Genomic DNA, 18,146 nt, shown 5'->3' with positions numbered 1-18,146 from the left:
ATACATATTATATTTATATAATAAATCCGTACAAACATATATATATATATATATGTTTGTACGGATTTATTACTCGATTTATTTTACTTGTACATATTTATTCTACCTATTTCATTGTGTTAATATGTTTTGTTTTGTTGTCTGTCTCCCCCTTCTAGACCGTGAGCCCGCTGTTGGGTAGGGACCGTCTCTAGATGTTGCCGACTTGGACTTCCCAGGCGCTTAGTACAGTGCCCTGCACACAGTGAGCACTCCATTAATGAATGAACGAATGGATAAATACGACGGAATGAACGAGGACCCCCCCCATAGCCCGGTCACCTTACTTGGGCACAGGACGTCGGCGATCTCGAAGTCGTTGACGCGACAGATGGGGAGGAAGGAGTCCCTGGCAGGGGAAAAAAGGGGGGACGATCGCGACGGCGGCTCCGTCTCCCCCCAAACCAACCAATGACCCTTCCGAAACCAACATCAGCCGATGGAGGACCGGGCCCGGGAATCAGGGGGACCTGGGTTCGAATCCCGGCTCTGCCCCTTAATAATAATACTAATGTTGGTATTTGTTAAGCGCTTACTATGTGCAAAGCACTGTTCTAAGCGCTGGGGTAGATACAAGGTCATCAGGTCCCACGTGGAACTCACAGTCTTCAACCCCATTTTCCAGATGAGGGAACGGAGGCCCAGAGAAGTGAAGTGACTTGCTCAAAGTCGCACAGCTGGCAAGTGGCGGAGCCGGAATTTGAACCCACAACCTCTGACTCATCATCATCATCATCATCAATCGTATTTATTGAGCACTTACTATGTGCAGAGCACTGTACTAAGCGCTTGGGAAGTACAAATTGGCAACATATAGAGACAGTCCCTACCCAACAGTGGGCTCACAGTCTAAAAGGGGGAGACAGAGAACAAAACCACACATACTAACAAAATAAAATAAATAGAATAGATATGTACAAGTAAAATAAATAAATAAATAAATAGAGTAATAAATACGTACAAATATATATACATATATATAAACCCCGGGCTCTTTCCACTGAGCCACGCTGCTTCCCCTTCTTCGCTGGGGCACCTGAGGCCGGTCGCTTTGCTTCTCTGGGCCTCAGTTCCCTCATCTGTCAAATGGGGGTGAAGACTGGGAGCCCCACGGGGAACAACCTCATCACCTTGTATCTAGAAAAGCAGCGCGGCTCAACGGAAAGAGCCCGGGCTTTGGACTCAGAGGTCACGGGTTCGAATACCGGCTCTGGCACTTGTCAGCTGGGCGACTTTGGACAAGTCACTTCACGCCTCTGGGCCTCAGTTCCCTCATCTGGAAAATGGGGGTAAAGACTGTGAGCCCCACGGGGGACAATCTGATCACTTTGTATTCCCTCCCACCAGCGCTTAAACAGTGCTTGGCACATAGTAAGCGCTTAATAAATGCCATCATTATTATTATTACTATATTTTCTGGGCCTCGGGTACCTCATTAGTCAAAATGGGGATTGAGACTGTGAGCCCCATGTGGGACAGGGGCGGTGTCCAATCTACCTCCCTCGTACCTACCCCGGTGCTCAGAACAGCGCCTGGCACATAGTAAGCACTTAAAACCGTATTGATTATTATTATTATTAGTCTTTTAGACTGTGAGCCCACTGTTGGGTAGGGACTGTCTCTATGTGTTGCCAATTTGTACTTCCCAAGCGCTTAGTACAGTGCTCTGCACATAGTAAGCGCTCAATAAATACGATTGATTGATTGATTGATTGATTGATTATTATCATCATTACTCTGCTTCCCAGCTCATCGTGGCTCAGTGGAAAGAGCCCGGGCTTTGGACTCAAGAGGTCACGGGTTCGAATCCCGGCTCTGGCACTTGTCAGCTGGGTGACTTTGGGCAAGTCACTTCACCCCTCTGGGCCTCAGTTCCCTCATCTGGAAAATGGGGATGAAGACTGGGAGCCCCCCGGGGGACAACCTGATTACTTTGTAACCTCCCCAGCGCTTAGAACGGTGGTTGGCACATAGTAAGCGCTTAATAAATGCCAACATTAAATTCCGGCTCCGCCAATTGTCAGCTGGGTGACTTTGGGCAAGTCGCTTCCCTGTGCCTCAGTTACCTCATCTGGAAAATGAGGAGCTGAGCCATGCTACGGTGCTGTGCACATAGTAAGCGCCCGCTGGGTACAGCCCTTTGACTTACAGGTGGATAAACAGGCTGCAGATGGGCAGGAACCCCTCCATGATCTGCGGGTACACGATCTCCACGTTCATCGGCATCTGAAGAAATCAAAATTATTACGCCAGGACCGTACGGAGCTGTTGGACTGTCGTCGTCCCCCCTACCCCGGCGTTTAGTACAGTGTTCTGCCCACGCTAAGCCCTCAATCAATCAATCAACCGTATTTATTGAGCACTTACTGTGTGCGGAGCACTGGACTAAGCGCTTGGGAAGCTCAATAAACGCCGTTGATGACGACGTTGATATTCATTCATTCATTCCACCGTCTCTACGTGTTGCCGACTTGTACTTCCCAAGCGCTTAGTCCGGTGCTCGGCACACAGTAGGCGCTCAATAAATACGACTGAATGAATGAATTTATGGAGCGCTTACTGTGTGCCGAGCACTGTACTAAGCGCTTGGGAAGCCCAAGCAACAGATAGAGGCGGTCCCTACCCAACAGCGGGCTCACAGTCTAGAAGGGGGAGACGGACGACAAAACGAAACGTATTAACAAAATAAAATAAATAGGGTGGACAAATAATAATAATAATGGGGTGTACAAGTAAAACCCTATTGTACCGTCCTCCCCCGAGGGCTCAGTACAGTGCTCGGCCCGCAGCAGGCGCTCAATAAATGCCACTAATGATGATGGCGTTACCAACCCTGCTGGACGGCCCGCTTCCGAGCGCTCAGTACAGTGCTCCGCACATAGTGAGCGCTCCATCAATACCACCGGGATGGCGGTGACCCCTGGGCCTGAGTTGGACGCCCCGGCCGGAGTGGGACTGGGGGGGACGGAGCCGGGGTCAACCCACCATGTAGAAGTGGTCCAGGCGGATGCCGTAGACGATCTGCAGGGCCCTCATGAAGATCGTGTGCAGGACTTCTGGCTGTGAGGGCGACAATCAATCAATCAATCAATCAATCCTATTTATTGAGCGCTTCCTGTGTGCAGAGCACTGTACTAAGCGCTTGGGAAGTACAAGTCGGCAACACATAGAGACAGTCCCTACCCAACAGCAAAACATCACAGTTAGGGGAATCGGGAGATTTGCTGGGCGCCCTGTACTATGTACTGAGCACCGGGGGTGGGGGTGGGGGGGGGTCATTCATTCATTCATCCAATCATATTTATTGAGCACTTACTGGGCGCAGAGCACTGGACTAAGCGCTTGGGAAGTCCAAGTTGGCAACATAGAGAGCCGGTCCCTACCCGACAGCGGGCTCACAGTCTAGAAGGGGGAGACGGAGAACAAAACAGATTAACAAGATAAAATAAATAGGATAAATATGTACAATAAAATAAATAAAGTAATAAATCCGTACAAACATATATACAGGTGCTGTGGGGAGGGGAAGGAGGGAAGGCGGGCGGGATGGGGAGGGGGAGAGGGGTCGATAGGAGGGAATCCCTGTCTCAAGTGGGGCTCGTGAGTCTTCATCCCCCGCCCCGTCCCCATTTTACAGCTGGGGAAACTGAGGCTTTTGCTTCTAAATGTGAGATACATATGGATATATCTCACATATGTTGCCAACTTGGACTTTCCAAGCGCTTAGTCCAGGGCTCTGCACACAGTAAGCGCTCAATAAATACGATTGAATGAATATGTATATCTCACATAAATGTGAGAGATATGTATATATGTTTGTACGTATTTATTACTCGATTTATTTTACTTGTACATATTTATTCTATTTATTTTATTTTGTTAATATATTTTGTTCTGCTGTCTGTCTCCCCCTTCTAGACTGTGAGCCCACTGTTGGGTAGGGACCGTCTCTAGATGTTGCCAACTTGGACTTCCCAAGCGCTTAGTACAGTGCTCTGCACACAGTAAGTGCTCAATAAATATGATTGATTGATTGTACATATTTATTCTATTTATTTTATTTTGTTAATATGTTTTGTTTCGTTGTCTGTCTCCCCCTTCTAGACTGTGAGCCCGCTGTTGGGTAGGGACCGTTTCTAGATGTTGCCAACTTGGACTTCCCAAGCGCTTAGTCCAGTGCTCTGCACACAGTAAGCGCTCAATAAATACCATTGAATGAATGAATTGGTGCGTGTGGTTGTGAGGGGGCGTGGCGTGTGGGGGGTGTCTCCCCCTTCTAGCCTGTGAGCCCACTGTTGGGTAGGGACCGTCTCTATATGTTGCCAACTTGAACTTCCCAAGCGCTTAGTACAGTGCTCTGCACACAGTAAGCACTCAATAAATAGGATTGAATGAATGATACGGGGGGCGGTTTTTACGGTCTTTGCTATTTCAACCGTCTCCTCTGGACCGGCAGTTTGTCGTGGGCAGGGAGTGGGTCTGCTTACTGCTGCCCTGGCCTCTCCCGAGCGCTCAGTACAGTGCTCCGCACATAGTAAGCGCTCGATAAATACGACTGAATGAATGGCCTGGTGGATAGAGCCCGGGCCACGGAGTCAGAAGGATCTGGGTTCCAATCCCGGCTCCGCCCCTTGTCTGCTCTGACTTTAGGAAAGTCACATCACCTCTCCCTGCCTCAGTTTCCTCAGCTGTGAAATGGGGATGAAGACTGTGAGCCCCGCGGGGGACACGGACGGGGTCCAACCTGATGATCCTGTATCAACCCCTGGGGTTAGTACAGTGCCTGGCACATAGTGAGCGCTTAGCAAATACCATTAAAAAATTTTTAAAGCACTTAAATACCACAGACAAAAAAGAAGGGCTTAAATATCATGGGGGAAAAAAGCACCTAAATACCACAACGGCGGGGGGAAGGTGCTTAACAAATACCATGGCGCTTAAAACACCACTGGGGGAAAAAAAGCACTTAACGAATAGCATAGGGGAAAAAAAAAGCGCTTAATAAATATTATGGGGGCAGGGGAAACCGTTGAAATAATAATAATAATAATGATGGCATTTATTAAGCGCTTACTATGTGCAAAGCACTGCAAGTCATTTAACTTCTCTTTGCCTCAGTGACCTCATCTGTCAAATGGGGATGAAGACTGGGAGCCCCCCCGTGGGACAACCTGATCACCTTGAATCCCCCCAGCGCTTAGAACAGTGCTTTGCACATAGTAAGCGCTTAATAATAATAATAATAATGGCATTTGTTAAGCGCTTACTATGTGCAAAGCACTGTTCTAAGCGCTGGGGGGGATACAAGGTGATCAAGTTGTCCCACGTGGGGCTCACAGTCTTAATCCCCATTTTTACAGATGAGGTAACTGAGGCTCAGAGAAGTTAAGTGACTTGCCCAAGGTCACACAGCAGACTTGGTGGAGCCGGGATTCGAACCCACGACCTCTGACCCCAAAGCCCGTGCTCTTTCCACTGAGCCACGCTGCTTCTCTGCTGCTTAATAAATGCTATCATTATTATTATTATTATTATTATTATTATTATTACAAGGTGATCAAGTTGTCCCACAGTCTTCATCCCCATTTGACAGATGAGGGAATCAATCAATCAATCAATCGTATTTATTGAGCGCTTCCTCTGTGCCGAGCACTGTACTAAGCGCTTGGGAAGTCCAAGTTGGCAACATCTAGAGACGGTCCCTACCCAACAGCGGGCTCACAGTCTAGAAGGGGGAGACGGACAGCAAAACACCGCATATTAACAAAATAAAATCAATAGAATAAATATGTGCAAATAAAATAAATAAAGAGTATGTTTGTACACATTTATTACTCTATTTATTTTACTTGGACATACTAATAATAGTACTAAGCGCTTAGTACAGTGCTCTGCACATAGTAAGCGCTCAATAACTATTTATTTTACTTGGACATACTAATAATAGTACTAAGCGCTTAGTACAGTGCTCTGCACATAGTAAGCGCTCAATAAATACGATTGATGAATAATGGCATTTATTAAGCGCTGACTATGTGCCAAGCGCTACTACCCGGGAAGGAAACCTTGCTGAATGATGCTCTCGGTGACGGGGCGCAGGTGTCCGCGGGGGCGCCCAGCACAGCGCTTACCTTAGGGTTGGGGTAGAGGTCGTTCTTGGACAGGTTTTTCCCGTCGGCTCCGGTCAGGATGAGGTTGCGGATGTAGCCGACCAGCTCGGCCGCGTTGAAGCGCGGGAACGACAGGGTCTCCATCCCGGACGCGGCCGGGGGCCGGGCTGCACGGGAGGAGGAGGAGGAGGAGGAGGGTTAACCGGCCTTCCGACGTACTTACTGAGCGCTTCCCGGGCGCGGAGCACTGGGCTAAGCGCTCGGAAAGCCCAATTCGGCAACGGGGACGATCCCTCCCCGACGACGGGCTCACGGCGAGGAGACGGACAACAGGACAGGTAGCGCCCGCGCTGAGAGCTCAATAAACACCACCGATCCTCCCTGCTATTTACTGAGCGCCTACGGGGTGCACAGCACTGGGCTACACGCTTGGAAAGTCCAATTTGGCAACAAATAGAGGCCGTCCCTGCCCACTACGGGCTCACAGTCTAATAATAATAACGATGGCATTTATTAAGCGCTTACTATGTGCAAAGCACTGTTCTAAGTGCTGGGGAGGTTACAGGGTGATCAGGTGGTCCCACGGGGGGCTCACAGTCTTCATCCCCATTTGACAGATGAGGTCACTGAGGCCCAGAGAATAATAATAATAATAATGATGGCATTTATTAAGCGCTTACTAAGTGCAAAGCACTGTTCTAAGCGCTGGGGAGGTTACAGGGTGATCGGGTTGTCCCACGGGGGGCTCACAGTCTTCATCCCCATTTGACAGATGAGGTCACTGAGGCCCAGAGAATAATAATAATAATAATGATGGCATTTATTAAGCGCTTACTAAGTGCAAAGCACTGTTCTAAGCGCTGGGGAGGTTACAGGGTGATCGGGTTGTCCCACGGGGGGCTCACAGTCTTCATCCCCATTTGACAGATGAGGTCACTGAGGCCCAGAGAATAATAATAATAATAATAATGGCATTTATTAAGCGCTTACTAAGTGCAAAGCACTGTTCTAAGCGCTGGGGAGGTTACAGGGTGATCGGGTTGTCCCACGGGGGGCTCACAGTCTTCATCCCCATTTGACAGATGAGGTCACTGAGGCCCAGAGAATAATAATAATAATGGCATTTATCCCTTCTAGACTGTGAGCCCACTGTTGGGTAGGGACCATCTCTATATGTTGCCAGCTTGTACTTCCCAAGCGCTTAGTACAGTGCTCTGCACACAGTAAGTGCTCAATAAATACAACTGATTGATTGATTAAGCACTTACTATGTGCAAAGCACTGTTCTAAGCGCTGGGGAGGTCACAAGGTGATCAGGTTGTCCCACGTGGGGCTCACAGTCTTCACCCCCATTTGACAGATGAGGGAACTGAGGCCCAGAGAAGTGAAGTGACTTGCCCAAGGTCACACAGCTGACAACTGGTGGAGTCAGGATTTGAACCCATGACCTCTGACTCCAAAGCCTGGGCTCTTTCCACTTAGCCATGCTGCTTCCCTGATTAGCACTTAGTAATAATAATAATGGCATTTATTAAGCGCTTACTATGTGCAAAGCACTGTTCTAAGCGCTGGGGAGGTCACAAGGTGATCAGGTTGTCCCACGGGGGGCTCCCAGTCTTCATCCCCATTTAACAGATGAGGTAACTGAGGCCCAGAGAAGTGAAGTGACTTGCCCAAAGTCACCCAGCTGACAATTGGCGGAGTCGGGATTTGAACCCACGACCTCTGACTCCAAAGCCCGGGCTCTTTCCACTGAGCCACGCTGCTTCTCTAAGTTTAATAATAATAATAATAATAATGGCATTTATTAAGCGCTTACTACGTGCAAAACAAGTTTCGAAGGGGGAAGACGGACAACAAAACCAAACAGGTCAACAGGCATCGCCCTCGCTGAGCGCTCAATAAAGACCACCGATCCACATCCTCCTTGCTATTTATTGAGCGCTCACTACGTGCGATCCAACAGAAAAGGCGGACAGGTTCCCTGCCCACGAGGGACTTACAGTCTAGAGGGGGGATCATCATCATCATCCGTGGTATTTATTGAGCGTTAATATCATAGAGAGGGAAAAAAAAAAATCACTCAACAAATACTATGGGGGGAAAAAAGCGCTCAACAAATACTATGGGGGAAAAAAAGCGCTCAACAAATACTATGGGGAAAAAAAGCGCTCAACAAATATTATGGGGGGAAAAAAGGACTTAATAAATACCAAGGGAAAGGAAAAAAGCGCTTAAAAGACTACCATAAGCTTTGGGATACGCTCCCTGACTTCGAGGGGCTTACAGTCTAGACGGGGATCAACACCACCCGCGGTATTTACTGAGCGCTTATAATGCGCAGTGCACCTAGTAAGCGCTTCGCAAGTACCATAATTCTTTTTTTTTTCATTTTTACAGTGCTCTACACCCGGTGAGCGCTCAATAAGTACCACAGACTGACATGAGCCAAGGGCTGTGTCCAACCTGACTGGCTTGTCTCTATCCCAGCGCTTAGTACAGTGCTTGGCACCTAGTAAGCGCTTCACAAGTACCACAATTTATGTATTTTTTTTTAATTTTTACAGTGCTCTGCACCTGGTGAGCGCTCAATAAGTACCACTGACAGACAGGAGCCAGGAACTGTGTCCAACCTAACTAGCCTGTGCCCCAGCGCTTAGTGCAGTACTTGGCACCTAGTAAGCGCTTCGCAAGTGCCATAATTTATCGGGTTTTTTTATTTTTACAGTGCTCTGCACCCGGTGAGCGCTCAATAAGTACCACAGACTAACATGGGGCAAGGCCTGGATCCAACCTGATTAACTTCTCACTATCCCAGCGCTTAGTACAGTGCTTGACACCTAGTAAGTGCTTCACAAGTACCATAATTTATCATTTTTTTTTAACTTTTACAGTGCTCTACACCCGGTGAGCGCTCAATAAGTACCGCAGACTGACATGAGCCAAGGACTGTGTCGAACCTGACTGGCTTGTCTCTACCCCAGCGCTTAGTACAGTGCTTGACACCTAGTAAGCGCTTCACAAGTACCATAATATATCATTTTTAAAATTTTTACAGTGCATTGCCCTTAATGAGCGCTCAACAAGTACCACAGACTGACATGGGGCAAGACCTGGGTCCAACCTAACTTATCACTATCCCGGCGCTTAGTACAGTGCTTGACACCTAGTAAGTGCTTCACAAGTACCATAATTTAATCTTTTTTTTTTTATTTTTACAGTGCACTGCACTTACTGAGCACTCAATCAGTACCACAGGCTGACATGGGGCAAGGCCTGGATCCAAACTGACTAACTTATCACTATCCCAGCGCTTAGTACAGTGCTGGGCACATAATAAGCGCTTCACAAGTACCACAATTTATCATTTTTTTAAATTTTTACAGTGCTCTGTACCCGGTGATCGCTCAATAAGTACCACAGACTGACGTGGGGCTGGGCCTGGGTCCAACCTGACTAACTTATCACTTCCCCAGTGCTTGGCACATAATAAGCGCTTCACAAGTAACATAATTTATCAAATTTTTTTAATTTTTACAGTGCACTGCACCTACTGAGCGCTCAATAAGCACCACAGACTGACACGGGGCAAGGCCTGGGTCCAACCTGACTAACTTATCACTGTCCCAGCGCTTAGTACAGTGCTGGGCACCTAGTAAGCGCTTCACAAGTACCAAAATTTATCATTTTTTTTTAATTTGTACAGTGCACTGCACCTAATGAGTGCTCAATAAGCACCACAGACTGACACGGGGCAAGGCCTGGGTCCAACCTGACTAACTTATCACTGTCCCAGCGCTTAGTACAGTGCTGGGCACCTAGTAAGCGCTTCACAAGTACCAAAATTTATCATTTTTTTTTAATTTGTACAGTGCACTGCACCTAATGAGCGCTCAATAAGTACCACAGAGTGACATGGGGCAAGGCCTGGGTCCAACCTGACTAACTTATCACTGTCCCAGCGCTTAGTACAGTGCTGGGCACCTAGTAAGCGCTTCACAAGTAGCAAAATTTATCTTTTTTTTTTAAATTTGTACAGTGCACTGCACCTACTGAGCGCTCAATAAGTACCACAGACTGACATGGGGCAAGGCCTGGGTCCAACCTGACTAACTTATCACTGTCCCAGCGCTTAGTACAGTGTTGGGCACCTAATAAGCGCTTCATATGTACCATAATTTATCTTTTTTTATTATTTGTACAGTGCACTGCACCTACTGAGCGCCCAATAAATACCACAGACCGACATGAGGCAAGGCCTAGGCCCAACCTGACTAAGTTATCACTGTCCCAGCGCTTAGTACAGTGCTGGGGCACCTATTAAGCGCTTCCCAAGTACCATTATTATCATTAGTAGTAGTCATTGCCTCACAAATGCCATCATCATCATCATCATTATTATTATTATCATTATTATTATTATTCCTAAATTCCCGCGAGAACGGGGAGGTGGGGGAGGGGCGCCTCACCTTCCATGGCTGTTGACGGTTGGCGCGCGCGCGCAGGGTGTGTGGGGGGGCAGGGGAGAGCGTGGGTTTGGGAGTGCGCATGCGCTCGCCGCCGCGCGCCGTTAGATTTGAAGCCCCGAACCCTAGATGACGCGCTTCCGCCCGACGCCGGCGGCCAACTGAGGGCGGAAGGAGCCGGGCGGTGGGAGCAAGTGCGCATGCGCGTTGCGAGAGGGGGTGGATGTGGGCGGGGCCAAAGGATAATTGGAGGGATGTGGGCTGGGTGCATGCGCGGAGCGAAGGGGGTTGGATGTGGGCGTGGCCAGTGGATGATTGGCGGGCCTGTGGGCGGGGCTAAAAGGATTCATTCATTCATTCAATCGCATTTATTGAGCACTTACTGTGTGCAGAGCACTGCACTAAGCGCCTGGGAAGTCCAAGTTGGAGACGGTCCCGACCCAAGGGTCTAGAAGGGGGAGACGGACGACGAAACAAAACCTATTCACAAAATAAAATGAATATCTACAAGTAAAAGAAATGAATAAATAGAGTGATAAATATGTACAAACTAAATGAAATAAGTGGAATCAATATGTACAAGTAAAAGGAATAGATAGAGTAATAAATATGCACAAACTAAACGAAATAGCACTTAGTGCTGTTATATCTGGCACATAGTAAGCATTTAACAAATACCACAAAAAATTTAAAAAATAATTATCATTGCTTGATTAATTGACTAGAACATATGCAAGAAGTGATACTGTCTTAATACTATTCTATTTGTTACATTTTGTTTTGTTGTCTGTCTCCCCCTTCTAGACTGTGAGCCCGCTGTTGGGTAGGGACCGTCTCTAGATGTTACCAACTTGTACTTCCCAAGTGCTTAGTACAGTGCTGTGCACACAGTAAACGCTCAATAAATACGATTGATTGATTGATTGATCCTCCTTCCCCTCTCCATCCCCCCCGCCTTGCCTCCTTCCCTTCCCCACAGCACCTGTATATATGTATATATGTTTGTACATATTTATTACTCTATTTATTTTACTTGTACATATCTATTCTATTTATTTTATTTTGTTAGTATGTTTGGTTTTGTTCTCTGTCTCCCCCTTTTAGACTGTGAGCCAACTGTTGGGTAGGGACTGTCTCTATATGTTGCCAACTTGTACTTCCCAAGCGCTTAGTACAGTGCTCACAGTAAGCGCTCAATAAATACGATTGATGATGATGATGATGATGATGAAAGAGCCCGGGCTTTGGAGTCAGAGGTCATGGGTTCAAATCCCACGCCACTTGTCAGCTGGGTGACCTTGGACGAGTCACTTCACTTCTCTGGGCCTCAGTTCCCTCATCTGTCAAATGGGGATGAAGACTGGGAGCCCCCCCGTGGGACAACCTGATCGCCTTGTAACCTCCCCAGCGCTTAGAACAGTGCTTTGCATATAGTAAGCGCTTAACAAATGCCATCATCATTATTATTATTATTAGTTAGTGCTTAACAAATAGCACAGTTGTTATTAGCGGGACAGTGCCTGGTGGCATGGGATGAGCCCCTCGTGGGACAACCTGATTACCTTGTATCTACCCCAGCGCTTAGAACAGTGCTTGGCACATAGTAAGCGCTTAACAAATACCAACATTATTATTATTATTATTCCCTCATCTATAAAATGGGGATGGCGACCATGAGCCCCACGCGGGACAGGGGCTGTGTCCAACCCTATTTGCTTGGATCCACCACAGCGCTTAGTACAGTGCCTGGCCCGTAGTAAGCGCTTAACAAATCATCATCATCATCAATCGTATTTATTGAGCGCTTACTGTGTGCAGAGCACTGTACTAAGCGCCTGGGAAGTACAAATTGGCAACATATAGAGACAGTCCCTACCCAACAACGGGCTCACAGTCTAAAAGGGGGAGACAGAGAACAAAACCAAACATACTAACAAAATAAAATAAATAGAATAGATATGTACAAGTAAAATAAATAAATACCATGATGATGATCATTATTGTTATCCCTCGGCCTCCAGGCCCCCAGACCCAAGCTTTTCCCCACCGAAATCACGCTGCTCCTCTTCCCTTAGAGAACCAGCGCTTAGAACAGTGCTTGGCACATAGTAAGCGCTTAACAAATGCCATCATTAGTATTCCCGGCTCCCTCCTGAGATGTGGGGATGGGGGGAATTTAGTCTGGAATGAGGTTTGCCTGTCCACTTGTTTTGTTTTGTTGTCCGTCTCCCCCTTCCAGACCGTGAGCCCGTTGTTGGGTAGGGACCATCTCTAGATGTTGCCGCATTGGACTTTCCAAGCGCTTAGCACAGTGCTCTGCACACAGTGAGCGCTCAATAAAGCAGTGCGGCTCAGTGGAAAGAGCCCGGGCTTTGGAGACAGAGATCATGGGTTCAAATCCCGACTCCACCAATCGTCAGCCGTGTGACTTTGGGGGAGTCACTTCACTTCTCTGGGCCTCAGTTCCCTCATCTGGAAAATGGGGATGAAGACTGGGACCACCCCGTGGGACAACCTGATCACCTTGTATCCTCCCCAGCGCTTAGAACAGTGCTTGGCACATAGTAAGCACTTAATAAATGCCATTGTTATTATTATTACTGTTATTACTTGACTTTTCTGGGCCTCAGTTCCCTCATCTGGAAAATGGGGATGAAGACTGGGAGCCCCCCGTGGGACCACCTGATCACCTTGTAACCTCCCCAGCGCTTAGAACAGTGCTTTGCACATCGTAGGCACTTAATAAATGCCATTATTATTATTATTATTGTTATTACTTGACTTCTATGGGCCTCAGTTCCCTCATCTGGAAAATAGGGATGAAGACTGGGACCACCCCGTGGGACCACCTGATTACCTTGTAACCTCCCCAGCGCTTAGAACAGTGCTTGGCACATAGTAAGCACTTAATAAATGCCATTGTTATTATTATTACTGTTATTACTTGACTTCTCTGGGCCTCAGTTCCCTCATCTGGAAAATGGGGATGAAGACTGGGAGCCCCCCGTGGGACCACCTGATCACCTTGTAACCTCCCCAGCGCTTAGAACAGTGCTTTGCACATCGTAGGCACTTAATAAATGCCATTATTATTATTATTATTATTATTGTTATTACTTGCCTTCTCTGGGCCTCAGTTCCCTCATCTGGAAAATGGGGATGAAGACTGGGAGCCCCCCGTGGGACCACCTGATCACCTTGTAACCTCCCCAGCGCTTAGAACAGTGCTTGGCGCATAGTAAGCACTTAATAAATGCCATTGTTATTATTATTACTGTTATTACTTGACTTCTCTGGGCCTCAGTTCCCTCATCTGGAAAATGGGGATGAAGACTGGGAGCCCCCCGTGGGACCACCTGATCACCTTGTAACCTCCCCAGCGCTTAGAACAGTGCTTTGCACATCGTAGGCACTTAATAAATGCCATTATTATTATTATTATTATTGTTATTACTTGCCTTCTCTGGGCCTCAGTTCCCTCATCTGTCAAATGGGGATGAAGACTGGGAGCCCCCCGTGGGACAACCTGATCACCTTGTGACCTCCACAGCGCTTAGAACAGTGCTTGGCAAATAGTAAGCACTTAACAAATGCCATTATTATTATTATTAATAATAATAAAGACGGTGGAATAAATGAATGAAGTTTGAGCCCCGAGATGAGGGCTGCGCTTCCCATTAGTGGCCACACGTTGGCGCTCGGCTCCCATTCCCGAATCGATCGTGGCTCTGATGATATTTGTTGTTAATATTAATAATAATAATAATAATAATAATGATGTTGGTATTTGTTAAGCGCTTACTATGTGCCAAGCACTGTTCTAAACGCTGGTGGGGGGATATAAGGTCATCAAGGTTGTCCTACGTGGGGCTCACAGTCTTCATCCCCATTTGACAGATGAGGGAACTGAGGCACAAAGAAGTTAAGTGGCTTGCCCAAAGTCACACAGTTAAGTGGTCTGATGATATTTGTTTAATAATAATAATAATAATAATAATAATAGTATTTATTAAGCGCTTACTATGTGCCAAGCACTGCTCTAAGCACTGGGGAGGTTACAAGATGAACAGTTTGTCCCACGGTGGGGGTTCACAGTTTTAATCCCCATTTTACAGATGAAGTAACTGAGGCCCGGCTGCCATTCCCGAATCGATCGTGGCCCTGATGATATTTGTTAACAATAATAATAATATTAATGTTGGTATTTGTTAAGCGCTTACTATGTGTCAAGCACTGTTCTAAGCTCTGGTGTGGGGGGATACAAGGTCATCAGTGTTGTCCTACGTGGGGCTCACAGTCTTCATCCCCATTTGACAGATGAGGGAACTGAGGCCCAGAGAAGTTAAGTGGCTTGCCCAAAGTCACATAGCTGACAAGTGGTCTGATGATATTTGTTAATCATAATAATAATAATGATGGTATTTGTTAAGCGCTTACTATGTGCCAAGCACTGTTCTAAGCACTGGTGGGGGGATACAGGGTCATCAAACTTGTCCCACGTGGGGCTCCCAGTCTTCATCCCCATTTTCCAGATGAGGGAACTGAGGCCCAGAGAAGTGAAGTGACTTGCCCAAAGACACACAGCTGACAAATGGCAGAGCCGGGATTTGAACCCACGACCTCTAACTCCCAAGCCCGGGCTCTTTCCGCTGAGCCACGCTTCTTCTCTTTCCTCCCCACCCCTGGAGAATTAGCTGGAGATTCTGTAAGCAGGAGGGCCACGACCTTCTGGTTGTGGGTTCTAATCCTGACAACGCCCCCTCCTCCCTCACCTCCCTTCCGTCCTTCTCCAGCCCAGCCCGCACCCTCCGCTCCTCTGCCGCTCACCTCCTCACCGTTAGGCCTCATTCTCGCCTGTCCCTCCATCGCCCCCCGGCCCACGTCCTCCCCCGGGCCCGGAATGCCCCCAATCCCTCTGCCCATCCGCCAAGCTCGCTCTCTTCCTCCCTTCAAGGCCCTGCTGAGAGCTCACCTCCTCCAGGAGGCCTTCCCACACTGAGCCCCTTCCTTCCTCTCCCCCTCGTCCCCCTCTCCATCCCCCTCATCTTACCTCCTTCCCTTCCCCACAGCACCTGTATATATGTATATATGTTTGTACATGTTTATTACTCTATTTATTCATTTATTTTACTTGTACATATCTATTCTATTTATTTTATTTTGTTAGGATGTTTGGTTTTGTTCTCTGTCTCCCCCTTTTAGACTGTGAGCCCACTGTTGGGTAGGGACTGTCTCTATATGTTGCCAATTTGTACTTCCCAAGCGTATAGTACAGTGCTCTGCACATAGTAAGCGCTCAATAAATACGATTGATGATGATGAGTAAGCACTCAATAAATACGATTGATTGATTGATTAATTGATTGAAGTGACTTGCCCGAAGTCACACAGCTGACAATTGGCAGAGCTGGGATTCGAACCCATGACCTCTGACTCCAAAGCCCATGCTCTTTCCACTAAGCCACGGATCATCATCATCATCATCAATCGTATTTATTGAGCGCTTACTATGTGCAGAGCACGGATATATATGTATATATGTTTGTACATATTTATTACTCTATTTATTGATTGATTTTACCTGTACATATTTATTCTATTTATTTTATTTTGTTAATATGTTTTGTTGTCCGTCTCCCCCTTCTAGACCGTGAGCCCGCTGTTGGGTAGGGACCGTCTCTAGATGTTGCCAACTTAGACTTCCCAAATGCGTAGTCCAGTGCTCTGCACACAGTAAGCGCTCAATAAATGCGATTGATTGAAGGAATGAATGAATCTAGCTTGAATTCGATTTGTTCTGACGACTGGACACCCATCCACATGTTTTGGTTTGTTGTCCGTCTCCCCCTTCTAGACCGTGAGCCCGCTGTTGGTAGGGACCGTCTCTAGATGTTGCCAACTTGGACTTCCCAAATGCGTAGTCTAGTGTTCTGCACACAGTAAGCGCTCAATAAATACGATTGAATGAATGAATGAATCTAACTTTAATTTGACTTGTTCTGACGACTGGACACCGCCACATGTTTCGTTTCGTTGTCTGTCTCCCCCTTCTAGACTGTGAACCCACTGTTGGGTAGGGACCGTCTCTAGATGTTGCCAACTTGGACTTCCCAAGCACTTAGTCCAGTGCTCAGCACACAGTAAGCGCTCAATAAATACGATTGAATGAATGAATGAATCTAGCTTGAATTCGATTTTTTCTAACGACTGGACACCCGTCCACGTGTTTTGTTTTGTTGTCCGTCTCTCCCTTCTAGACTGTGAGCCCGCTGTTGGGTAGGGACCGTCTCTAGATGTTGCCAACTTGGACTTCCCAAGTGCTTAGTCCAGTGCTCCGCACACAGTAAGCGCTCAATAAATACGATCGAATGAATGAACAAATGAAAATGCCATGATTATTATAGAGTGAGCGCTCAACAAATGGCATTAAAAACGAAAAAAGAAAGGCCACCAGGAGCGGCCAAAATCTACACCGTGCTCTCGGTCACGTCCTCCGGCCTCTCTTCCCGGCACCCGCTTTTCCCCCTCCCCGGAGACATCCCACTCTCCGGCAGGGAGACGGATGGTCCCACGGGGCATCTGGCCTGTGTTTCTGTCATCCCTTTCTCTGACAGGAGACAGGAGTCCCTCGGGCTGCCTTCTGGGGGGACACGAAGACCGGAAAAACAGGCGTCGGAGGGATCTCTCTAGATTGCCGACTTGTACTTCCCAAGCGCTTAGTCCAGTGCTCTGCACACAGTAAGCGCTCAATAAATACGATTGAATGAATGAAATCAAGGGCCTGGAACTGGGCTGGGGGTAGAGCCCGGACCACCCGGGCTCTCTCCGGACCCTGTTTGGAAAGAGGAAGATGTCCCCCTCTTCCCATGATAATAATAATAATGATAATGGCATTTATTAAGTGCTTACTATGTGCCAAGCACTGTTCTAAGTTCTGGGGAGGTTACAAGGTGATCAGGTTGGCCCACGGGGGGCTCACAGTCTTCATTCCCGTTTTACAGATTCATTCATTCACTCATTCAATCGTATTTATTGAGCGCTTACTGTGTGCAGGGCACTGGACTAAGCGCTTGGGAAGTCCAAGTTGGCGACACATAGAGACGGTCCCTACCCAACAGTGGGCTCACAGTCTTTATTTTGTTAGTATGTTTGGTTTTGTTCTCTGTCTCCCCCTTTTAGACTGTGAGCCTGCTGTTGGGTAGGGACTGTCTCTATGTGTTGCCAACTTGTACTTCCCAAGCGCTTAGTACAGTGCTCTGCACACAGTAAGCGCTCAATAAATATGATTGGTTGATTGATTGGTTCTAAGCGCTGCTTCTCGAAGTACCTCAGTGTCCGTGTCTAGATGAGTGCTCCGTCCATCCCCTCTAAAATGGGGAGCCTCCCGCACACTCTCCCATCTCCCACAGTGCTCCTCACGAGACAGCATGGCTAAGTGGCCAGCTAGAACCCAGTCCTGGGAGCCAGAAGGACCTGGGTTCTAATCCCGGCCCCGCCACACGTCTGCTGTGTGACCTTGGACAAGTCGCTT

The 18,146-nt window shown here is 47.5% G+C and overlaps 1 protein-coding gene across 2 annotated transcripts in view; it reads right to left on the bottom strand.

Annotated features, from left to right (window-relative positions):
* NUF2 (NUF2 component of NDC80 kinetochore complex) overlaps positions 1-10,678 on the bottom strand; it is a 31,576-nt gene extending 20,898 nt beyond the window's left edge. For both annotated transcript variants that reach the window (XM_038757909.1, XM_038757908.1), the window contains exons 1-5: positions 10,619-10,678; positions 6,171-6,316; positions 3,025-3,099; positions 2,189-2,265; positions 327-388 (exon numbers count right to left, since the gene is read on the bottom strand). In XM_038757909.1, the coding sequence (XP_038613837.1) occupies positions 327-388; positions 2,189-2,265; positions 3,025-3,099; positions 6,171-6,316; positions 10,619-10,625 (367 nt within the window). In that variant the 5' untranslated portion in view covers positions 10,626-10,678. The remainder of the gene's footprint in view (positions 1-326; positions 389-2,188; positions 2,266-3,024; positions 3,100-6,170; positions 6,317-10,618) is intronic.
* Positions 10,679-18,146: the final 7,468 nt, after the last annotated feature.

The sequence above is a fragment of the Tachyglossus aculeatus genome, chromosome 16, assembly GCF_015852505.1.
Source record: "Tachyglossus aculeatus isolate mTacAcu1 chromosome 16, mTacAcu1.pri, whole genome shotgun sequence".
NCBI lineage: Eukaryota > Metazoa > Chordata > Mammalia > Monotremata > Tachyglossidae > Tachyglossus > Tachyglossus aculeatus.
Note: the sequence above shows the minus strand (reverse complement) of the source record. Positions and strands in the feature narration are given on the sequence as shown.